General features: G+C 35.6%; 1 protein-coding gene across 2 annotated transcripts in view; it reads right to left on the reverse strand.

The window, feature by feature from the left end:
- Window positions 1-4,523: 4,523 nt before the first annotated feature.
- The window catches only part of LOC149780434 (protein Star-like), a 36,751-nt gene continuing 14,607 nt past the window's right edge, over window positions 4,524-26,667 (reverse strand). The window contains exons 2-4 of one of the 2 annotated variants that reach the window (XM_089937375.1): window positions 23,131-23,598; window positions 14,813-15,007; window positions 4,524-7,629 (exon numbers count right to left, since the gene is read on the reverse strand). In XM_089937375.1, coding sequence (XP_089793501.1) covers window positions 7,147-7,629; window positions 14,813-15,007; window positions 23,131-23,583 — 1,131 coding nt within the window. In that variant the 5' untranslated portion in view covers window positions 23,584-23,598 and the 3' untranslated portion in view covers window positions 4,524-7,146. The remainder of the gene's footprint in view (window positions 7,630-14,812; window positions 15,008-23,130; window positions 23,599-26,667) is intronic. The other variant, XM_089937376.1, reaches the window with a different exon arrangement.

Consider the following 26,667-nt stretch of genomic DNA (forward strand, 5'->3'; position numbering starts at 1 on the left):
GGACTGGTCGGTATGGTGTCGGGATAATGTGACTGGGTGGGACATGATGTTATATGTCTGAGGCATGATGCCCCAAGGCTAGACATCACTATAAACTGCCACACTTCAGACATCGTAGCGATATGATTGAAAAATTGTTAGAGCTCAAAATCACACACACACACACACACACACACACACACACACAGAGATAAACATCTTTTCAAAATGCCCTTAAATCAATGTTCAACCCTTTCAATCCTGCTTTTGTGCTTGATTTCCAACCCAACTATAAAACATCATACCAAAATAAAACAACAGTCATTTCTACTATTGGCCTCATAATATCTTCCAGCCTTGAAAACACAGGGATTTACCATTAAATAATCCCAAATTCGTTTGTTTCTGTAACACTTCCGTGGTCTCTTAAAACAACCAATGTACATTTTTGCGCAGAATGGAGGAAACAAATCTGAGACAAATCCTTTATTTTTGTAATTCTTATAAGGAACTTCTCACCAAATTTAAGAATTATCCACCAATTTTCACTGACGATTATATTATCATTCTGTTGACCCATTGACTCGGTGTATTCTTCAAAACACATTTGGGTCCCATTTGCTCAGTATGATATAGAAATTAAAGTGTTGAGGTACCAACTCAGCCCAACTGCTTAATATTACTATTTTTCCTAATCATTATCGCTAATATCTATGTACAGATTCTGAATATACTGCCACCGTGAATTTTAAACCATGGGTATGCTGTCGTTCACTAATATGTACGATGTTGGATCTCAGTGTCACCCATCGTTTAATGGAATCGTCAAATTAAAAAGTCAGGAGTCTTAAAAAATAAATTTCCAATTTACAGAATTAAAACCAAGAAGGACAAGAAATCCTTTTTATCAATTTTTTTTTTGCGTATGACGCATACGATCATAAAGCATTATGATGTTTTCGCCGATAAATCTACCTAAACGATAAATCTACCTAGACGATAAATCTACCTAAACGATAAATCTACCTAGACGATAACGATAAATCTACCTAGACGATAACGATAAATCTACCTAGACGATAAATCTACCTAGACGATAAATCTACAATATACATCAGTGAGATAAGGGACTACTTTTCATTCTTTTGGATACACACTATAACGTGTAAGACAACTAATGTATAGTATACATTAAAAAGGGAAATAAGTCGTAAAATTTCTTATATTTATGTGTTGCAGAGTTTACCAGTTTCAAAGCTAAACTTAATAGGTACGACCAAAAAGTTCACAGTGTCCTTCCAAATTTTGTTGTGAGTCCGTCTAAGCATTTGTTATTCTTCATACTTTTTAGACACTTCTTTCAGTAAATTTCAATTTTAGCTCATCTGAGACTTAGTGAGCTCTGGTTTTGTAGTTTGTCTATCGTGTTTCATCCGTTCGCAATTACGATTTACATCTAAAATAACTCTTTGACTAATAGTTTTGCACACGACTGTACAAGGAGCATTCTGGCATCAAGGTTTTTCAAATTTGTTCAATCCATCTCATTCTGATCTCCAATGAACGTGCCATCACGAACAGTATAAAAACCTATACAAACACCCAACTCAAAGACAGACCCCTGATGTAAAAGAATTTCAACTTTATTCAGTTGATGACAATATGTCGTCAAATATGGATGTTACTACAAACATAAAAGAAAAAAACTTTTAAATGAATTCGTGTAGGTAATAAAAAAATAAGTTTGTCTATTTAACGGTTTTATTGTCAATTTTAGTTACAATTTTTTGGTTTATTTATATCTATTTGGAGAAGAACAAAATAAGCATTGAAATCGGCTGATATTCGGTAATTTTTGAACGGCCAGTGATCTGACAACTGAATTCTACTGCAATTAAAAAGCAATATGGAAATCCAAGTACCTGAATTTGCATTTCTCTATGTAAAGATTTAATTTAGAATGAAAAAGTTGATACACATGTTTGCTTTTTACAAGCGGGGTAATCAATCTTTGCGAAAAGTTTCTCATTCGAGCATCATGATAAGCTATCCTGAGCTGGATATTGCCAAGATCTAGTAGATATTCAATGATCAAACAAGACACATTCACGCCAGTATAAGCATTCCCGGATTCTATTTTACATAATACTTGATGGTTTTATTAAAATCTCGGGATTTATTTTTAATATTTTAGATATCCACACATGTTCATGTGGATTTAATCTAAGAAAATGAGCTAAACGGAAACACTGACCCGGAAAATCATTGAATTATGAACTATAGATCACATTGACCTGTTTTTCGTTATGGTCCTGGTATTCCTAATTATGCAAGTGCATACAAAGTGTGTGTGTGTGTGTGTGTGTGTGTGTGTGTGTGTGTGTGTGAAATGTTTAGTTCCTAATTGAAGTTATCATCTTTGGACCAGAAAGCTTTATCTGTTTCTTACATGTTGTGTGATATTATTTGTTTCTTATTTTTAACTCTTTGCTATGTTGTTATTTAGTTGTTATTTATAAAAGATGGTCAAGTTATTTGGGTGACCTGATTTGTGCTCATCTTTAGACCCTGGTTATGGACCCTAAAATTTAAATTATCTTTCTACAAATGTTTGCAGTGTACATACATTATTTACGTTTTAAAAAATAAAAAATATGACGTGAGTTGGTAGAACATTGAGAAGATAAAGTAATTAGCGTGTATTTGAAAGTTGCGGCAAAAAAGCGGCGAGATTTATTTCAAAGACTACATTATTTGGTCACATTTAGACCTTTGATTCTGCCCATAAATTTAAAATGTTGTACAAGTTACTGAAACATTGTGCCACTTTTAATGGTGACAAATGTGACATAACTAAATAAAATAAAAACATGCAAAAAATAGCAAGTTCACGTCCTTTAGCAAATAATCGTTTTTATTTAACCCACGTCTAAAAATTTTAATTTAATTTTCATGTTTAGCCATTGGTTACGCTTTAAATAAAGTGCTTAAACTGTGTAGTTATCGTCAGCAGGATTGGCAAACACACTCATTGCCATTTTGCGGAAGTCGTTATCCTTTGGCACAGGGACTGATAACAGTTCCCACATATGTATACATCTCGTGTAATCACACCTGCAGCTGTCAAAACAAAAGTTGGAAATTAATTACTCTCTGCAAGTTTGATGTATATAGAGACAATCATTTTTCCCAAGAACCAATAAATACTTCCCGAATGATATCTCCACGATATTACAGTGGAATTTAAAATCAGACGGCGTGGTCAATGAATTGACTAACACTCCCCCCCCCCCCCAGGCGATAGTAGATGTCGAGGTTGTATAGTTTATTACAGATACAGAGAATATGACACTACTAATTTGCTGTGACGAGCAATATGTACAGCTAATGTTTGATGTAGTTGAAACTATGGAGAAATAAAATATTTTTCCCTATTTCGTGACCATACAAATCTTGAAGTCCGGAGAAAATATATTATCCAAAACATAGTACTATTGTGGGCAGAGACGTTGAGTATTTAATTAGCCGCAAATATTTTTTGTACATAGCTGACTCAATTAACATAATCACATAATTAAGTGGTCCATTTATTTATATATTTTCCCACGGTATTCAGAGTACATTACTTTGGACAATTTTGCAAACTGCTAAAGGAAAGGGATGGAAACACTAAATGGCTGAGAAATTTATATTTTGGCAGGTTTTGATGACCTGGATGATTGGTCGTTCAGCCAGGCAATAGACAATTATGAATTAAAAAGCGGCAATATCCTGTATATGAAGTAAACTTTAAAGGTATTCGAAGACAAAAATATAAAACACGTGAATGGTCTTTCGAATGATTCGAGTTTTTCTTTAGTCTAGAGCGGGTCAGCGTGACCGTACGCTCTGTTGCTTTGTAATAGATGGAGGTGAACAGCACGCCGAGTTTTATGGATGCACGTGGAATAACTTCAACGGTTGGTTAAATAAGAGAAAACGTAGTGTCATTATCAAACATTATTATAAATCAGACCATCCTAGTTGGTCTTCCCTAGAGGGATAGTTTGCCAAGGCCAAGCGTATTGCAAATCCTTGACCGGTCTAACATTTTCAGTACAACGAATAGGAGTTAGCTAACTGGGTAGTGCGCTATGGTCCCGTGTGAAGTAAATCCATGACGGGGCTGCAGATTTCCACGCATAAAATAGGAGTGATACTTGAATCAATGGAAATTTTAGCACCTTACTCTAGAAAAGGACACGTGCCACGGCTTGTATATTTAAGTATGTATTAGTTTAAGTCCGTACATCTATTATCAAACGAAATTTCTCATAGAGATAAAAGTTCTTGAATACTTTTGTATAAAAAAATTGTGAAGTTCGTTAATCATTCATTGATCCAATTAACTTAACTGTCACTGAATAGACTAACATTTATTCAAGCCAGTTTAGTTCTTGATGCGTTTATTCTCACTGCGATATAATTTGTCAAAGACAAAAATCTCTAAGTTTGATCATCATTCATTATTTCAGGTAATTTATCTGAACGTTGATTCAAGCCAGTAAGGTTGTAAACGTATTTAATCCTGTTTCGTTGACATATTTATGAATACAATGTGATATAATAACATCTGTGACTTATAATATCAATTATATTTCCAAATATACATCTCAAAGGTAGAAGTTGCAGATTTTTGTTTACAAGAATAGTTTTGGTACGTTATTTATTATTTCTACTTACAGAATTCGAAGAATAAATCGTTTGATCAGTGCCATACAAGCACAGAGATACCCACGTCAGGACGTGTTAGGGGAAATAAACAAATTAACATGTCCACTAGACCCCACTAGGCCAGACCCCACTCTCGCCTAGAGTGCGGTGCGCTAGACCCAACACTGGCCTAGAGTGTTGTGCTCTAGACCCCACTCTCGCTTAGTGCTAGACCCAACACTGGCCTAGAGTGCTGTGCTCTAGACCCCACTCTCGTTTAGTGCTAGACCCAACACTGGCCTAGAGTGCTGTGCTCTAGACCCCACTCTCGCTTAGTGCTAGACCCAACACTGGCCTAGAGTGCTGTGCTCTAGACCCCACTCTCGCTTAGTGCTAGACCCAACACTGGCCTAGAGTGCTGTGCTCTAGACCCCACTCTTACCTAGAGAAGTAGTAGATAAGACGAAAGCTCGGATGCAGATCAATATGGTTTTATTGCATTTTGAGACCGTATCAAGGAATATGAAATTTAGTTTTTTAACGTTCTTATGTATAGGTTTAATGGTATAACAGCAGAGTTCTGGCTAATTAAAAAACACATGCATAGATGAATTCACTCAAAAGGGAAAAGAATGTTCCAGTTTTGTATAAGAGATGGTTTAAAAATAATGTTATATATATTGTTGATGTTCTTACAACTCAGGGAACTCTGCATGAGGCTGTGTAATGATGTGTCCCAATGGATTCGAAACAAAGTCAACATAGTTATTGTATCAAGTGGAAAGACATATTGGGATATGCAAGTACAGATGGAATACATGAGCAACCTTTGTATTTTGTTTTCTTCTAATCAAATATTACAGCTACGTACGTACAATGAAAATGGACTTGCCTGGATTAGAGAGGACGAAAGATTTCCTCAAACCCCACTATAATTTGTGAGCATATATTGCAATCAAATCCGAAATAAAAGAAACGTTTATGTTGATTAGGAGCAGTGGGAGCCATTGTTCCACCAGATGATAAGAAAAATTTGCTATAAATAAAATGCACGTTTTATACCATGTTGTACATTATAATGTATCATGTGTTTGTACTATATAATGTATCATGTGTTTGTACTATATAATGTATCATGTGTTTGTACTATATAATATATCATGTGTTTGTACTATATAATGTATCGTGTTTGTGCTATATAATGTATCGTGTTTGTACTATATAATGTATAATGTGTTTGTACTATATAATGTATCATGTGTTTGTACTATATAATATATCATGTGTTTGTACTATATAATGTATCATGTGTTTGTACTATATAATATATCATGTGTTTGTACTATATAATATATCATGTGTTTGTGCTATATAATGTATCGTGTTTGTACTATATAATGTATCATGTGTTTGTACTATATAATGTATCATGTGTTTGTACTATATAATGTATCATGTGTTTGTACTATATAATGTATCGTGTTTGTACTATATAATGTATCGTGTTTGTGCTATATAATGTATCGTGTTTGTACTATATAATGTATCATGTGTTTGTACTATATAATGTATCGTGTTTGTGCTATATAATGTATCGTGTTTGTACTATATAATGTATCATGTGTTTGTACTATATAATGTATCATGTGTTTGTACTATATAATGTCACTTCATGCCTGATCAACTGATGTGATCTGAACACTCTTTCTCTCTCTTTGTCTGTATTTTATCTTAAGGTAACGAAATATTACTGTCTAGAACTATTGTACAAATATGTGAATGTTTCACCTTATGTCAGGAGCGAAAACATCTTATGCGAAGAATTAAAGAGTAATGGTGCGAGCAATTAAATGGTTACATTAATCAAAATAACAAAGGGCAGACACGAGGCTGTCTGATATGATGGGCAGACACCCAACTGGCGTGGTCAGATAACCAAAGGGCATGCTTTACTCGGTATATAACAATATTCAATATATTATCGCATAACAAACAATGGTCAGCTCATCAACTTAATCATCTAGGCATGCATCATCGTGTATATTACCGTAAGGTTAGTCGCTGGACGGGAATTTGTCACAACGAGTAGGTCACATCGACAATTTCCTGGTGTATTAATAAATACATATGACTCTGGAGTGGGTGGGGTTGCAGGATGCGGAAGGAGGGCGGAGGAGAATTCTCCTTAGATCGACCGGTAAATTCCCATCCTTGCCATTCATTAAGTGTGGGTACAAATGCTGGGCAGGCTGAATGAATATATCAATTGCCAGCCTGTACTTTCATGTTATGATAGCGCCAGTCACTGATTGTAAGCATCATGTCCAATTACATGTAAAATACAAGGCACGAATAAAATATGCCCTTTGGAGGCAAACATGTTACAATACATCATATGAACTGTGAAAATATACTCTAAATAACAATATATATTCAGTTATTAAACTGAGAAAGATGTATCATTGTTATTCGTCTTTACATGACATTATGCTTAGTACGATTTGCCCGGAAGGGTCTAAATGGGTCTGAAACTAGTGTACAATTGTACTGTTCGGGCACTAGGCCTTTCTTGAGGAAGACAAAGTCTTCTGCGAAACAACCATGGCCAGAGTTGGCTGCTATAATACCATGACATATGTAACCTTTGTTTTCCAGAAACGTCCTTACTGCCGCAGCGTCCTTGCTTCCCCGCTTATTCATTTCCAAGCACTCGGCTGTCAAACTTGTAATGTTAAGGTCATCGAAAGGAATCGTCTGCAAAATTGGAAGTTCGTTTCCCTCTACGTCTAGTCCCAAATAGTCGATGGAAGTTTGGTTAATCGCCAACATTATGGAGTACAGTGGAAAGCAGGGGACTTCATAGTAGGGATTTTTGTCAAATTTATGATGCATGACCCATTGTTCGTCTTCTTTCCTTTCGATAGTTCTGCTCATATCTCTCGCACTGTTCAACTTGAGCTGCAACGACAATAAATCTTTAAAATAAGTACCGTCCTCACGCATAATAAATACACATCAGCTGACATGTACCTGATAGCCAAATGCAAGAGAAATTGGGGAAGAAATGTGGGCTGGTATAATGTTTTCTGAGTAAAGTTCCTCAAAAATTGGTGATTGCGTATGATATCAAACTGTTACAAGGATCCTATTATAAACTGCGCGCGTTTGAGAATTGAAAATATACAGTGCTATTCTCCAAAATCTATTTCAAACCTACGTCGGATGGATATACTGACTGACACATTTGTGAAAATGAAATAGCAAACATGCTTTGCGCAGATTGAATACTCTCTTTCTCTCTCTCTCTCTCTCTCTGTCTCAGTATGCAGCAGTGTCTGTCCAAGAGAAGATGTTTGATTAGCAAATTCGATAAGTTAGGGCATGATTCAGTATGCTGCATCAATTCCACAGATGATCTCAACCAACGTTATAGTTATGATTATTAAATGCACGCTTCGAAAAGTTAAAATTGTTTACTTAACATGCCTGGAATAAATGAAAGATGCTGGACATGGTAACGAACCTAGTTCCGTTTGGTGAAAAAAGTGAAGGAACTGACCGAAAATGTAAAAACAAATATGAATTAGATGTCATGATTAGTTCTTGAACCTATTGTTTTTTTTAAGACGTAAGGCATAAGCTCATGTATTTAACGTTGGATATTACATCAAAGGACATACATTTTGAAGAACTAAAATCATCATAAAAGCAAATACTAAAACGTGAACTTAGGGCTAAATTAACCACTGATAAAATATCATGAAAATAAATCCCACTTGCACATTGGATTTAAAATTTCGTTGATTTTCGGAAAGGAAACACCAGCATTGATCCTGCACCAATATCATTTAGTTATTATTATTATTATTATTTTGTTGTTGTTGTGTACTTGTTGATATATTTTGGCTGCAGAAAAAGAATCCGTGAATGAAACTGGTTGCCTCTATATCTTATAGTCATATGTTTTATACTAGCTGCTAAGGACAATATTGATGAATGCAAAGCTAAATTTCGGATCAAAAAATCTTATTATAAAATCACCATGAGGCATTAATGAAAGTTTAACCTTCATTATTGTTTATCAGGTCTGTAGTGGGTGCATCATTTCCTTTTACCGGTGGCCATATATATATATATATATATATATATATATATATATATATATATATATATATATATATATATATATATATATGAAAGGGAAGGTTCCCTTGAGGTATTTTACCTGATGAAAATTAACTTTAAATAGAATCTACAGAACGGAAATTTATTTCTGTACATTTTCGTGCATACTTTACAAATTTAAGTTCAAAACAAAATAAACGACAAGATGAAGTCAGTGATACCAAAATTATACTTAAATCTAAGATCTTTCTTTGATAAATCTTGAGAAAGGTGTAAAAAAGGACAAGGTACCGAAATAAAGATAGGATTACCATCCCTAATGTATATATTACGCCTCTGCTATATGCGCGAAACGAGCCAAACTCGTTTGTTGTAAGGTATATGGATGATAGATGAATTGTCCATTGTAACTAGCATACAAAGCTAAAATAAATTACATCACCTCATTTTAATATACTTTCAATATAAAGATCCTTCTATAATTATTATAAATAAATACTAAATACCCAAATCGGTGTAGGAGTCGGTTAATGTAAGATGTTATCTCAAGGACATGTAGTTAGTCCCCGTGCCACAACAGAGACATTTAACGAGGCAGATGAAAGGCATCCATGTGTAATTATCCTCCTATCTTTATATCATCGCTAACTTCAATGACACAATTATAGATTAATAAATGGAAATAGCGTCCTGAAATATTACCCAGATATAAGTTGCTTGCAAAGAGAAATATTTATTATGTAACCAGATATGTTTGGAACCAAAATTCTAAATACAAGGAGGAAAGTAAGTAGCTTTCCGGGAGAAATCGATATATATATATATATATATATATATATATATATATATATATATATATATATATATATATATATACAATTATTGTTACACATAAATGCATCCCTATTGATTAGCAATACATTATAATTCGTAGTCTGTACAGTTGGCGAAAAATGCATCCCTATTGATTAGCAATACATTATAATTCGTAGTCTGTACAGTTGGCGAAAAATGCATCCCTATTGATTAGCAATACATTATAATTCGTAGTCTGTACAGTTGGCGAAAAATGCATCCCTATTGATTAGCAATACATTATAATTCATAGTCTGTACAGTTTGCGAAAAATGCATCCCTATTGATTAGCAATACATTATAATTCGTAGTCCGTACAGTTGGCGAAAAATGAGAGATCTTGCTGATAATTGAAAGACATAGTTTAATTTTTTTACTGTATGTTAACAGTTGTTTCTCTATGATTATCCAGATGTTTACCGACTACACTTTTATTCATTATTTTAAAGAACTTTTTTTCTCAGATTTATTTGTTGCTAATCATTGAAGAGTACCTGCAAATTAAATTCCAAACTACAACCGTTGTGTGCTTCAGCATATTTATATCGAGCTAATTCATCTTGCAGGGTGAATTTCATGGTCGTAAGTCCGTCTTTCACACATTCTTTTTAATCCATCTAGTTTTCTAGCAAACACTAACTTCACAGCTAAGCCGACTCCAGCTTGACGTCGCTTCACGTTTCCTATTCCATTCCAAAAGGAGGTGTAGAGAGCGCCCTTTTCACAAAGTTCGCTTTCTGTTGCAAGCCAGGTTTCACTCAAGGCTGCAATGTCGCTGTTTTATCTAGCTAACTCTCTACCAATCAAAGCAGTTCTCCTCTGAGATCCAGTCTTCACATGCTTGGGTAGGCAAGCCCAGCTCACCGAGGGTTTAAGACCTGTTAGCTATCCTCACCTGGTTTAGCCCGTCAGTCAAAACGGTTTACCGGGGCGTTTCCGCTGCTCATGTTAGAGCTTCTAGGAGCCACATGTGAGAGCTGGATGCATGTGTGGACCAAGGATGAACGAATTTATCCGAAGAAGCACGACTGTTACCTCACCAAATGCTACCCTTCCAAATACACTCACATCCACGCAATTTGACACCTGTCTGTGTGCAATATAGCTTATTCCATCCTGTCAAATATTCATCTTGCAATGTCAATTATTTCTCTCCGAATTTGGATATGTAAATATACAATAAATGACCAAAGACATTATCCAATTCCAGTATAATATGATTATAATTTTTTGTTTTGAAGTAAAATAAATTTATACTTAACTCACCCCCATTTTGAGTTGATCTCTTCATGTTAAGTCTAATAGTTCTTCTGTTGTCCTAAATGATCAAAATTTTCGAAAGATGGTTTTCTTCATAATAGGTTCAGTATGATTTACAAAATCATGTAAGTCTTGACTGTTACATCCGCAATGTCCGTACTCATTAACCTATATGTTCAATGAGGTACTAACTTATGTCTCTTCATATGCTTTAATTCTTTTCTAGTTGAAAACGGTAGTAAGATGGATGATTTTTTTATCACTTGACTTGGTATTGGTATAAAACGAATGGAAGTTAATTGCTATTTATTTTAATAGACAAATTTTAACGTATGTTTTACTATTTTGATTGAAAGCTTGCCAGTAGCTTCTCGTGGGTCGGTGGTTCTTTATGGGGTTTTCTCGGGTTCTTCCTCCACCGTTACTATTGACAGCTATGTATAGCCTATCGCGTACTGAAAAATGGCGTTAAACCCTACAACAACAACAACAACAACTATTTTAATTTATTTAGCCAAAGTTATTGCATGTTAAAATGTTTCAGTTTTGTATGTCCTCTCTACTCTACCTTGTTGTGAGAATTAGTTTTAATGATAGTCGACTATTATCTGATATATGATATATAGGACTTAATGACGTATCTTGCATATGACAACATATCATAATTCACGCTTAATTACGTATTTCCAATCTTACAAAGCTTATGAATTTCACAATTATTGACGCATTTCTTGTCTGACCCTTCCTATGATTCACACCTAAGGATGTATTTGATATATGGTATATTATCATTTAGACATATAAACACATTTTTTATCTGACACATCGTACATGCAGACTCGAGGACGCATTTCCTATCTGACAAATGTTGCAATGCGGACTCGATTATGCATATCCTATCTGACAAATCTTACAATGCAGACACGAGGACGCATTTCCTATCTGACACGTCTTAGAATATAGTCTCGAGGATGCGTTTTCTATCTGACAAATCTTTCAATGCAAACTCGATGACGCATTGTTTATCTGACACATAGTACAATGCAGACTCGAAGACGAACTTTCCTATCTGACACATCCATTGATTCACACATACTGACGTATTTATTATCTGGCATAACATATGATGAGGATTTAATGTCTTATTTGCTATCTGAAAATCAGTAACATTCGTACGCAGGGAGGTATTTCTTATCTGTTACATATTTTGATTTACCCTTAATAAAGTATGCCCAACCTGATTCATTTACGAGCCAGTCTTAATGAGAGATTTCCTATCACACACATCTTACGAGTCAGTCTTAATGAGAGATTTCCTATCACACACATCTTACGAGTCAAACTTAATGACATATTTCGTATCACGCACATCTTACGAGTCAGACTTAATGTCAGATTTCCTATCACACATATCTTGCGAGTTAGACTTAATCACGTATTTTATATCTGAAATGTTCCAATTCATACATAGTAAAGCAATTCCGATCTGTCATATTACCGTTCAGACATATTGGCACATATTCTAGTCGATCTATTACCATTCAGACATAGTAGTATATTTCATATCTAACACATCTTATGATTCAGTTTGATACGACCATTTTTTTGACTTGTGGTCATATTACCAGAATTGTCTGACACATGTCATGATTGAACCGTAATGACGTATTTGTGAAAATATCTGACATGGTCTCTATAATGTAGTAATACATTTTGCACCTCTGCTAAGTCTCTGCATACTTATGTTTTATGCCTACAACATGCGGTTCATCTATGTAAAGGCAATGTATATGCAAACAATGAATTCAGTCTACTTTTAACCACATAGTCGGTATATGACAATATGTAAGATATACCTTTATGTGATTCTGGTTGGTTCAAATAAGCAATTTTTTGCAAACCGACTGCCAGATGGGCATTGGAAAAAAAGATTACCACTGTCGTAATATGGCCAAAATGTACTACACATGGGCTTGATACAAATAAAACTAAGGGATTCAATGGATGGTGGGCTGGAGGGGGTAAACCTGTAACATGGACCCCGCCCTATGACAAGAGTGGCTTAAATATTAACTTATAGTCAATAAACTCAACTCTGTTTAGAAAAAATATGATATTATGTATATCTATTTCTTGTGTAACCTTTGGTACATGACTGTAAATTGCGTGTAATTTTTGTTCATGACTGTAAATTGCTGTGATCATCTATAAAAGTATATTACATAGCTAATTTTTTGTACATGGGTGTATCTTCTATTTTAAAGATATTAAGCTATAAACAGGTGTTTACAAGTTAAATTCAACATATATATTGAACATGAACAATGCCTTTGTGATGCATCAGGACTGTTGGCAGACCAGTACATTAGAGGATCTGGATTTCATTCAGATCGCTCCATTATTTTGGACTTGCGTAGAAATGGTTAGGATTATTTCGGATTTATATCATGATACTCTCAGTTCCTTTAAATTTTTATTTTTTAATTTAGAGAATAAATTGTGAATTAAATTATTTGTTGAAGTTTACATAACTTGTTGGCTTTGCTTCTTTCTGCTACTGACTTTATGACTATAGACTCGTACCAGTCGGCATATGCCGGTCTTCCAAGAGAATACTATCCAACCACATCATTTTCATGCGATAAACAATTTCTATGAACTAATATGGCTAATTATTGTCGATCTCTACTGTACTGTTCCAAATCAAATAAGTAATGCAATTTCCGGTAAAAGATACATTGCAGTACATCTGGAAAATCTGTATGCAGTAATTGTGCCATCACATGAATATCCAACATCTGGAATTCTTTGTAGTGGAAACGACACACTTTTGGTCGAAACATTGTAAAACTATTCTCGAAATATATGGCCTATATTATATATGGTTTAAGTAACATAAGCCGGGTCAACTACTATATGACATCATAGGAATTTCTGTCTGATTTGTTGTTTGTTGTAGGGTTTAACGCCATTTTTCAGCACTAGATAGGCTATACATGGTGGCCAGTATTAATGATGGAGGAAGAACCCGGGGAAACCCCGGAAAGAACCACCGACCCAAGAGAAGCTACTGGCAAGCTTTCTCGCATACCTATATAATCTGAGACTCGAACCCACGCAGACGGAGAGCGCTTTAGACCACTTAGCTACTCGGGGCCCCTTCTGTCTCATGATGTGGAAAATGTTCTATTGATTTGGAAGTACAATTGCTCTTCGAAATTGTAATTTGTAAAAGTAAATGTTTTATTAAATGTTACTAGTTATATAATTGAACTTTGTTAATTCAACTAGCATCTGAGACAATGTATTTACGCGCAACAAACGAAAGGTACAATGTCTTTCTCTCTAAATAATTTCTATTAAAATGAAATATCTTTGCGATAAACGAAATCTCAGTTGGGTAATGATTTAATATTAAATGTATAACATCGTTGAGAAACGTTCAGCTTTTGGTCGTGAAAGTTCGCAGAACTGAACAATTTTCAACGAGATTCATAAATTTGATATTAAATAATTATCCAGTTGAGATTTTCTATTTATTATATGTACTCCATTCATTTTGGTCAAGTAATTGTCTGCATTGTCGTCATCTTTAACGTACTCGAGTTTCTTTACGGCATGATGATATACAAATATAAACACCATTTAGTGATTTCTGATTTTGATTTACAAAATAACCCCATATCTTGCAAGCACCGGTTTTTCCTTCTAAATCATATATATATATATATATATATATATATATATATATATATATATATATATATATATATATATATATATATATATATATATATATATATATATATATATATATGTATGTATGTATGTATGTATGTATGTACAGTACAGTACAGTACAGTACAGTACAGTATAGTATAGTATGTATGTCTGTATGTACCAGAGCTGGAAATGGATGTGTGCTGAGACAGGCCTTTATGTGGAATGCTTTCCGGTTCAGTCTTTTGAGTTTTTCGAAGTTCTTGGGATTTGGTTCTACCAGTAAACCAGTCCATCCATGTGACTTCTCAAAGAAAAGGGATGTGGAAGCATATTCGCCCGACCAAGCTCCAGCTTCGACGAAAAAACCCTTTTCCTAAACATAAGCGGAGAAAGAGTTGCCTTTAAATACAATGTTGTATAAATGTATAGTGTTGATCACACACACACACACACACACACACACACACACACACACACACACACATATATATATATATATATATATATATATATATATATATATATATATATATATATATATATATATAAAAGTAAAGGCCGATATCAAATGCTTTTTAAAAAATACTAGGCGGGAACGTGATTTCCGCAGATGCAAGGACAGGTGCAGATCGATTGCCGTATGCAACATGCAAACAATAAGACAATATATGTGGAATTAAAGGAATTTAACATGTGAAATTGATATCGTTGAGGGAAAATGAAAAAGTAATAATTATATATATATATATATATATATATATATATATATATATATATATATATATATATATATATATATATATATATATATATATAAAGAGAGAGAGAGAGACTTTAGAAAACTGGTAACGGCGCAACTGCTGAACAGTGTCCTAATTTGTTATGTACTCAGTAACCTTGGCGAGAGACAACTAAAATAAAGCAACAGCAAAACAACAGGAAAGACGATATATAACCTGAATTATTACTTGTTTCATTTTCACTCAACGATATCAGTTTCACATGTTAAATTCTTGTCGTTCCAGAACTGGAAACCTTGTTTAACATAGGATAGTTACGGTCACATAGACTCATTATGTGAAACCTATGAAACGATTTGATCTTGCCGCGATCAATTTCAAAATGGCGGCCTTCTCCGTATACATTTGAACATGGATGATTCATGTTAGATCTCCATTGTCTCTATAAAAAATACGATTTTACTGTTTCTAACATAGGATGCCAGGATTGCTCCAGTGCCTTCAACAGATCCAATGTGTTACACATCACATTTCTTAGATTCATCACACGTCAAACATTTTCTCTTGATGCTATCAGTTTCAGCATGGCAGTTTTAATTTTAAATTCTCTTCAGTTTTTATAATCATTTTATCCTATTTAGCATAGTACGTTCCATTGTGGCTATTTCGCCATATTGTGTTACAATATATTCTTATATCTGAACAACTCAATCTCTGCTGTCAGTTTAGCGTGTCGCTACTTCTCCTAACATAAACAGCTCCTATCAGTCAGACTCTTCACTACTAAAAATCAAATAACCCATATCAATAAGTCTATTCTCCATTATTCTAACAAAACTATCCCATGCAAATCAGTCATTTCTCCATTACTCTAACAGAAACAGCTTATACCAGTGGGTCAATTTTCCACTACTCTAACAAAATCAGTTAGTCGATTCGCCACCCAATGTACGCCCATATAATTAACATTATCACACTTGTCCATAAGATGTTACAATTTACTAGGATACAACATAATGTTATGTCTCTTCTACAAAATGAATATACCCATCAAGTGTCACACATATAAATGCAACAGTGTTAGAGAAACTGAACGAAGTACAAAAGCTTAATCTACGCCAAACATAACGCAAGAGAAATTTGTCTTTCTTCTGTGTATGTCTTAATGCAGTCCTTTTATTTGGATTTAAATATATTGTTAATGAATGAGATTAAATGTACTCTTCTTGTTTGAGACAAGATGTACTCTTATTGTTTGAGATTAGATATACTCTTGTTTTTTGAGACAAGATGTACCCTTATTGTTTCAGACAAGATATACTCTTCTTGTTTGAGATTAGATATACTCTTATTGTTTGAGATTAGATATACTCTTGTTGTTTGAGACAAGATGTACTCTTATTGTTTGAGATTAGATATACTCTTAACTGTTTCAGTTTAAATGTATTATCATCATTGTTTGAGATTAAATATATCTTTATTATCTGAGATTAAATGAAACCTTATACTTTGAGATTAAATGTACAATTATTCCTTGAGATTAGACGTACTCTTATTGTCTGATATTGGATGTACCCTTTTTATCTGAGATTAATTGTACCATTGCTGTTTGAGATTAATTGTACTCTTATAATTTGAGATTAGATGCGCCCTTATTATTTGAGATTAGATGCACCGATATTATCTGAGATTATCTGTACTCTTGCTGTTTGAGATTATATATGCTATAACTATTAGAGATTAAATCTAGTGCATTTTGAAGTGAACTATATTCTCATTGTATATATGTTACATACGGCAATCGATCTGCACCTGTCCTTGCACGTGCGAAAATCAGGTTCCCGCCTAGTATTAATTTATTTTTGTTTATTTTTTTAAAAAGGCTTTTGATTTTGGACTTTTCTTATAATTTTTGACAAAATTTAGTTACAGATGATCCAATGACGGCTATATTCCCGTGGTCGTATTTTGGACAAAATTATTTGTGCATCTAATCTCAAATTATTTCTGAGATAAGATACGGATAATAAAAAGCACATTTTAATAAAATTAGTTAAACATTATATTTGCAAATGAATTATAGAAGCTTGTCTTAATAAGAACACGTACGTTCTCTTTGGTCTCGCTGAGTGTTGCTACGGTAACCGCTTTGTTCTTTCGTCCTCAATATTCTAACTCCTTAATTATTTTCCGAAATGAAAATAGCAACTGACCGCTCCGGTGCCTAGTGGTTAGAGCGTCCACCTTCGATGCGGAAGGTTGTGGGTTCGATCCCTGGCCGAGACATACCAAAGACTTTTAAAAATGGTACTAACAACTGCCTCGCTTGGCGCTCAGCATTAAGAGGTTAGTGTTAGGACTGGTCGGCCTGGTGTCAGGATAATGGGACTGGGTGGGATATCATGCTACATGTCTGCGGCATGATGCCCTGGTGCTAGACATCACTATAAACTGTTACACTGCAGACATCGTAGCGGTATGACTGAAAAATTATTAAAGCTACATTAAAAATCCAAATCACACACACACACACACACACACACACACATTCTTGTATTTGGTGGATATAGAGGACTTGTGTGTGGAACCGCGTACCGATGACATTTCTTCTGGCGATGTTAGAGCAAAATCAAATACTGTTTGAGGCAGTACAATAACAGGAAATGGTGATGTATCAAGGAGGGTACTGTATTATCAGTTCTAAGGAATATGAAATTTAGCAATGCAAGCGAGGACGCACACGTTTACACAAATTTTCTGTATAATCCATACAAACTAAGCACGCACGCTATTTGACAAAATCACAGAGACCGTGGACATTCGTACATTATGACCAACAAGGACATATTTGCACATCTAATCCAGTCTTAACAATCAGTACGCCTCGGATTCGGGAGGTTGCGGGTTAGAACCCAGGCAGAGCCATAACAAAGACATGATAATGGTACTAACAGCTGCCTCGCTAGTCGCTCAGCATTAGGAGGTTAGTGTTATGACTTAGTCGGCCTGGTGTAAAAATAATGTGACTGCGTGTGACATCATGCTACATGTATGTGGCGTAATGCTCCAATGATAGACATCACTATAAAGTGCCACACTGCAGACACCGTAGCGATATGACTGAAAGATCGTTAAAGCTACGTTAAAATCAAATCTAAATCACATATTATTATTAAGTAACTGTAACCTCAATCAGGGTTTCTTTAGGGCAATTACATTATTGTTTGAATATATATCTTGTTGTTATTGACGGACTGATAAATTTATTGACTGATTGTCCTGCAATTAGACCTTGGTACGACATAACACGCTTCGGACTAATCCATCGTTTTGGAGATCATATCGTAATAAATTTGGAGTATGCGCATTCGGTTAAAGCGCCCCGTTTTAAGGACTTCTTAGATTTGTGTGATTACTTGTTTGATTATTGGAACTCGATGCAATTGAAACATTCCTGAGCCTAAATTATTAGCCATTGAGTAGGAGCAAATGTCAAGGAGTGGAGTGTTAGTGAGTTTCCATGATGCCATGGTTGACTTTTAGTGAATTCAGGTCAAAACCGCATGTGTGACCCTGTCGTAATGTAGTCCCTATTAAAACCTAATGGTGTACATTGGTTGTGTGACTGCAGTGGCAGTACTTACGGCAGGAGACCGGTAAATTACACAAAAGAATAAACAAGAAGGGACTCGGCAGATGCCGTTTATGTCGCCATGGCGGCAAATGTGACGCAGTTGTACTGGCGAAATGTGCCTTGAAACCATGAATTGACTGGCCTAAGGTGGTGCAGGTAAAATAGTTCCCTGCGTTAGAGGATAGCTGTATAGTTTGTACGGCGTGAACTGCTGACGGTACGGAAAGTTGATGAAGAGAAACCATGCAGATATGTAGTTGATAGATATTTGGCAAATTTTGAGATCTGTGGTCTTGCATTGATTAGCGAAAAATTTATGTATATAATGGACACGTCGGGCTTTCTAATTTATAACCGAAGTTGTAGAGAAGTCTTTGGAAATTGGGGGTAAACTTATGACTTCTAGTGGAATCGTGCCAGGGATTGATACTGCTCGGTCAAGCGAATACCCTTGGATTATAGCAATACTATCTGGCTGGATTAGATCATTTATGGCAAGAAACTCGCCTTATTGGCAAAGACTATTCGCTCTTTGACAAAATATAGTAATATCTTTGTTGCATAATACGCGTACGAATCTTCTCTCTCTCTCTCTCTCTCTCTGTCTCTCTCTCTCAGGCATGTGCAGATGTAAAGTTGAAAATATGAACGAATGTTTGTGTTAGCCATATTGTGTATTTCACGGAGACATTTTATTTTTCAAGTAACTTTGGTTGAATAAATCGATGATGCATACAACATTATTTCTGCTGTAATCTGTATAATGTTTTATCTCAACCTCAAGACAAAGAATAATGATAGACTAAAACATCGACAACAACAACAACAACTTATCTATGTTAACTGAATCGAAACCTCTTAAAATGCTTTAAAGTTCAGTAATTTCAGAGGCGAAGAACAGAGTTCTATGAGAGTAGATGTATGCATAGATTTAGTGGATGGGGATACTTGTCTAATACCTTTTTACAAACAGTTTATTCTGCTTTATTGTTTTTGGAGCCATGAATGAACAAGAATATACTTTAATGGTACAACACTCTCTTGGTTCACCTTCAGAATCATTTAGTTTATACATCTGCTAATTCAAGGTACCACGTAAATGTGTTTTGTATCGCTGATTGGAAGTTTTAAACAGTTTTTCTCCAGCGTCGCCTTCTGTATTAAAATATACTGAAAAAGACTAAACGAGTAAGAATATTACAGTCTAATGCAGCTCTAAGTAAATGTTCTGTTAAGTTATAAATACAAGTTGGTCCAGTAGAAAATCCTGAGCGTTTTGGCTATTTTTATAAACCTCTTTAAATTTGGGAAAGCAATATAGATTGACGTCTTGTATTTACATGTGTGTTGTTTTAATGAGACTTCGTTTACAACAGAACTATGATACAAATATAATTCATGATATGTTCAGCAAAGTCATCCAATCACCAACGGAAGCATGTATATACATTTAAAAGAACGTTTAATGCATTCAACAGTGTATGATTGCTTGCACGTTTAGTCGCAGGTCTTAAGAGCGTGATAATGAAAAACATATTCCTGTAATTAAATGTTTCATTTTGGGACTGATCATCTTGATGATAAATGTTTGACCTCTGTATAATATATTTATCTTTCTATATATTTACTGAAGTTCTGTGCATGTAACTTCCAAATTCGGTTAGTGATAATTCGATCTCACCGTGACGGGATTTTTTACTTGAATCACATCTGTTCGATCCTGTTTGAATACTAAATAGGCAAATTATGAAATAGGGGAGGATATATCTCATTTAATAATCATAAAATAAATTTTGCATATCAAGGATGCCTTTTCAATATCTTAACGTGTGTAGAATCCCGCCGCAAACAGGACGTTTTAACTTTACAGATGGGTCGGATAATTAGCAATTTCATTCCAACTCTGCAATGAATTCATGCGTATTTCCAATCGCATTTTGATGCACTTTTTTCGTACATGTCGTAGATTGGACGTGTATGGTATGAATGTATCATGAGTTCCCTAACACTATTGTCTCACATGCATGAAATATTAATAAAAAATACCAGGGACTGTCATATTTCTGTTTGTTTGTTTAATTGAATTATTAAAAAATGTTTGTCTGCAATAGACATGTACCTCTGGTTTATTTGCACACGGTGCAATAATTAATTACTCCTGAGGGGAGGAATGGTGCCACACCCCTCAGGCATTTATGTACTCACAGAGTACTAATTGATTGGGCCGTTAGTTCGTAGACAGTAGTGGCGTGCCCAAACGATACTAAATGTAAGGCCTAAGATATGAGTAGGAATAGTGCAAACCCACACTCATATATTCAGTTTGCTTTTAGTTGCCCCAGGTGTCAACCCAAGCAGTATGCAACGTCAGCAGCCATTGGTCAGGTATTACGTCACATTTAGGACACCTGGGCTTGTGGCAAGTGGAAATCGTTCCACATCTTGCCACTTTTGTACGAAATCCGAGCGTGGTAAAGGAGGACGAGGTGCTCAGCAAGCCAGCCATGGATGTTGTGTACTTCTCGAAACGCCAGCCCGTACTTATTTCAAATCGAGTCCAGTTGTACTAGTGGACAATAAAAATACCAATAATGTGTAAGCCACCTCTGCAATTAGTCAAATTTTTTGAGTTATATCAATTTTGAATAAATTTTGATCGAACAAGTTAAAAATTTTTGTGTACGTAGTGTACTTTTAAATTTCTAAAAAATAAACCAATCAGTTTAGTCAAAGTGACTTGTGAAAGTTAGAATCACGCATAAGTAAATAATCAGTGTAAAAATTTGTTTTCGGCGGTACCAATAAGGTCAAATCTGGTTTAAATAAAGTATTATCAAATACGGCTTTCTACCAAATGAAAGCCGTGTATCATTAAGGCAATGGTAGCAATCTTGTTATTCTTTCTTCTTAGACTGCTATGCTGAGCTGCAGGTATTTCCGGCGTTGCGGTAGCTGTCCGGTCTAGAAAGGTAGTCTAGCAGCCTTTTTCCCCAGTGCCTGGGCTAGTAGACATTTCCAGGTTTTTGCTGCCGCTCCAGTCTTCCATCGTTCCAGCTATAACTTTAAATTCGCCTACTTATAGACATGGCTGAGGTGGTGGCTTCACTGTAGGAAATCACAAAAACCACAGTATTAGCTGCTTCCCTCCTCTGTTCTCTGTCTGTTTCGGTCGAAATTAATTCAGCAACGTTTGGTTTAGTGAACGTTGTTTTCGGCCAGAGGCGTAGCTATGATATTTTGCGCCCGGGGACGAACTATAAAATTGGCGCCCCAGCCCCCTCCCCGTTTAATCACATTTTTGAATATTACCCTTGTTTACTTATTATAATGTAACGTTGTAAGCCTCATTTTGGCGCCCCTGTACCTTGGCGCCCGGGGACATATGTACCCACCTGCCACCCCCCCCCAGCTACGCCTCTGTTTTCGGCTTTAGGTATCTACAGTGTAGAGTACGTTGCTCAACTGATAAAAGTGCTATGGCCATATTCTTTGTTCTGTGATCCTACATGCACGTGCTACTTGCTCTGCCCGCCCGCTCACCGCTGCTGGTCACCGGTCCTGCACCGTCGCTGTCCACTGCCTGAATGGGGGAGATGATGTGACTGTTATATGCACCAGCTTATCTTCTTGTAGTTTAGCTTAGTAGTTGGTGTCTGATGCTTGGATCTAAAGGGAGATAATACGTTTTTGCAACGTGTAATTTGATAGTGGAGATCTCTCTACAAGTTTTCCACCGGGCAATCGAGGACATGGTTTCGGGCGTGTGTATCACCAACTTAGGAGGAAAGATACACTCCAAAATCGCGAACAAGTACCAAGCGTGTAAAGGGGGACCTTCCTACAAATCATGATTTTACGTTATTCTTTGCTAAAATAGTTGGGAGAAGCAAGATTTTACCATTTTTCCAACCGAGGACGTCCTCGGTAGGAGGTGTGTCCTCGTTACGTTGGTGTGTAATCTCATTAATGTCCTCGGTTTACACCAAATACAAACGCACACACACACATACATACACAACATCAACTAAATTCTACACGGGGAATTTTATCGGACAATCGGTTAAATATCATCAGAATATACTATAGAAGAAATGCAACCTCATTGGTAAAATATAGCCTTACCTTTGAATTCATGATTAAGCTGTTGATGTAGGTTGACTGGCCACATGAGTAGTCTGTTTTATTTGGGTTCTTAAGAGCATACGGTTTGTCCGAAGGTGGTTGGATGTACATTCTTATCAAGTCTATCAGCCGCGGATCTTTCATGGATGCTTTCTCCTTGACCAGGAGATTAAGTTTTTCAGTCAGATTCAGTCTCCTGTACTCGGTCCATTTGGAAGCAGGGATATAATCAAGTAATGGGTCCTGCTGGAACCGAAAATCATGGACGAAGTTTCGGAAAAGGCTGATTAAATTTTCTGGCTCAACATTTCTGAGTGAATGTGATATTGTGAATGATTTCGCTGTGTACGCCATCAAAAGGCAACAAGAACCAGCCAGTACTGCAGTTAAAAGAATTAAAATCCTACGGGGACGCCAAAAGAAGCATCTCGTTTTGTTTTTGTTTGACTTCATGGTTGTTTCCGAAACCTGAAAATAAAGAATGTTGCGAAGAAATCGTTAGGATATGACCTATGAAAAATACCTATATAATCATACAGTTATTGAGTTCGTGATGGTTATCTATAACTACCATCGGATTGTGGTGTTGTGCCCTAAAACACCAACTTCAAACGTACTATTTCGTCATGCATATTGGGTGGAGATATGGAATCAACACTTATTGTGCTGCTGGAGATCCGGCCTCCTGGTGATGGAATACAAAATTGCCTACTAAAAGGCTTTATATGCGCAAATTGACTCGTAAATGGATTAATTTTTTTCAATTGATACTTGCACAAACTTAAATCTATTTACAGTGATGACAACAAGAATTTGCTCTTGTTTTTAGATATTATATTTCAATTACTATTGATATAATATCATATGGGTTGCTGAGATGTTAAATGCAGCGGAGAAATATTTGATACGGTCAAAAGCATTTCACCAATTGTCATGAATGCAATCATGTGTCGTTTGTATGCCAGTCTGATGCACAAACGAGGTTTATACTTTAATATACATATATTTGTTACGGTCAAAAGCATTTCACCAATTGTCATGTATGCCAGTCTGAGGTTTATACTTTAATATACATGTATTATGTTCAATGGTGAATGAATAAGTGGTCCGATCCCTGATGGATGTTGCGGAAGTCGACCGACTGGGTACACTTCCTGACCATGGTGGCATGTCCGCACGTGTTTGTCCAATTCCAGGTGCACAAATTCCTGATTAAGGTGGAGAGTACCGATGTTTACCTGTCGATTGCGACAATGGTGTCCGCCTTAACAATGGTTGTACTGTACGTTATATTCCGTCCATTGCGTAACAACGATCCAGAGTGGCGGACCTTGAACATTAATTCTTGCATAAGCTAGTGGCGAAGAAAATGGCCCAATCACTTGTCATTTTTAGTTCCAATTCTCAAAGAAAGATTTCCGGCTAAAATTTCCTTATATCATTTTGCATTATAAGAAATAAATGGCAATGACCAAGTTATTATGGTACCAGTACCCCCAGTTTCTCAGAAAGGTACAATCTTACGAGAACGCAAACTTTCTTCAATAATAAGGTAAAACAATCTATCACTTTCCTAGGAACATCACGCCTAACACCCAAATGCTATAGTATTCATAATAGATCCTGACACCAATGTAGCCCTCTTGAATAGGACCAGTCCAATAGGACCAGTATGACCAGTATGACAATTATTTGACAGAAAGTCACTTATGTAGTTGTGTGGTAGAAGCTAAAAGTGCCCATCTGTATATATTCATTGGCACTCGATACATAGTTACAAGGCAAAATCTAATACTTAGTCGTAATGAAAATTTCGTTCCCATCTTTGCAAACACACTTCTTTTTCGCTCACGTGAGCTCGAAACTAAAAAGCGTAATTATCTTTAATTTGTTTTTAAACGTGTATTAAAGGGCCATCGCATTTTAACGTTTCTTACTTTTATTCTAATCAGAAAGGGTTTTATTTCTCAGACAGAACAACGGTCATTTAATATTTCCTACGTTTTGTAATACGGTTCTTTACTTGCCTTGGATTTATCTTTTTCCTCTCTGAACCGTTATCTTTAATAAATAAAATATATTTGAACCAACACCCACATCATGTGGAGTCAATTATTATGAAGGGCTATTTTTACAAAAAGGTATTACAAATAAAAGCAGCTGAGGCAAGGCTCTTAAATATCAAGGATTTGTGTTTGTTGACGATGTAGTGCTATCCTGAGAGAGGAATATAGATTTATTCAAGATATATTACAGAGCAGAAAGAAACTTTACGTTTGATCAAACTACTTCAAATTGAGCACTATGTACTTAATAACTATGGAGAAAAAGAACTGATTCTAGAAATAGAAATATAAATATTGAATAAGTTCCCTTGATAAGGATGAATAATTAATAACACAGGCCTTCGGACTCGCGTGGACGCAAATTTGGGCTAAGCTGTTAAATTATTCCAATATATGCATGTATTGGACCGTGTAAAAATGTTGCATAAAGCAAAAAAAAAAATATATATATGGTAAGTTGTATGAAGCAGGGATCATTTTGAGACACTGGATTTGAAAAAGGCGATTGATACAACAGGGAAGTATCGAATAATGAATGACCTTCACGATCTGGGTCTAAAAGGCCGTTTACCCACTTTTATATGAAACTTTCCATCAAACAGAGAATTAAAGGTACGAGTGGGCTCCACCGTCTCCGATATGGGCAGCAATAGATGGGTGTGCTTCAGGCAGTATTGTATCTACAACGCTTTCCAACATCAAAATTAATAGCAGTACTGTGTTTGGCTCCTGTTGTCAATAGCTCCCTATATGTTGATGATTTGCTAATATGTTATCAACCGAAACACGTGCATAGAAGTGAAAGACAATTGCAACACAATATAAACAAGACTCAACTTTTAGGCCAATGCCAACTGTTTCAAACTCTCAAAGTCGAAACCAGTTTGCATGCATTTCTCTCAGTTACGAAGACATCATGATGATCCTAAACTCACGCTAGACGCAACGCCTAAGACATTTATTGAGGAAACAAGCATTCTAGGTATAGTCTTCTATAGAAGACTCACCTTTTTCCACATATAAGGAACTTGAAAGCTAAATAATTGAAAGCACTCGATTTACCTAAAGTAGTAGCTCACAAAGACTGGGGTGTTGTTAGAAATGTTGTTATGAATAGTAGCTCACAAAGACTGGGGTGTTGTTAGAAATGTTGTTATGAATAGTAGCTCACAAAGACTGGGGTGTTGTTAGAAATGTTGTTATGAATAGTAGCTCACAAAGACTTTGGTGTTGTTAGAAATGTTGTTATGAATATTAGCTCACAAAGACTGGGGTGTTGTTAGAAATGTTGTTATGAATATTAGCTCACAAAGACTGGGGTGTTGTTAGAAATGTTGTTATGAATATTAGCTCACAAAGACTGGGGTATTTTAGAAATGTTGTTATGAATAGTAGCTCACAAAGACTGGGGTGTTGTTAGAAATGTTGTTATGAATAGTAGCTCACAAAGACTGGGGTGTTGTTAGAAATG

This window comes from Sinohyriopsis cumingii, chromosome 16 (genome assembly GCF_028554795.1).
Source record: "Sinohyriopsis cumingii isolate HCF-2022 chromosome 16, ASM2855479v2, whole genome shotgun sequence".
NCBI lineage: Eukaryota > Metazoa > Mollusca > Bivalvia > Unionida > Unionidae > Sinohyriopsis > Sinohyriopsis cumingii.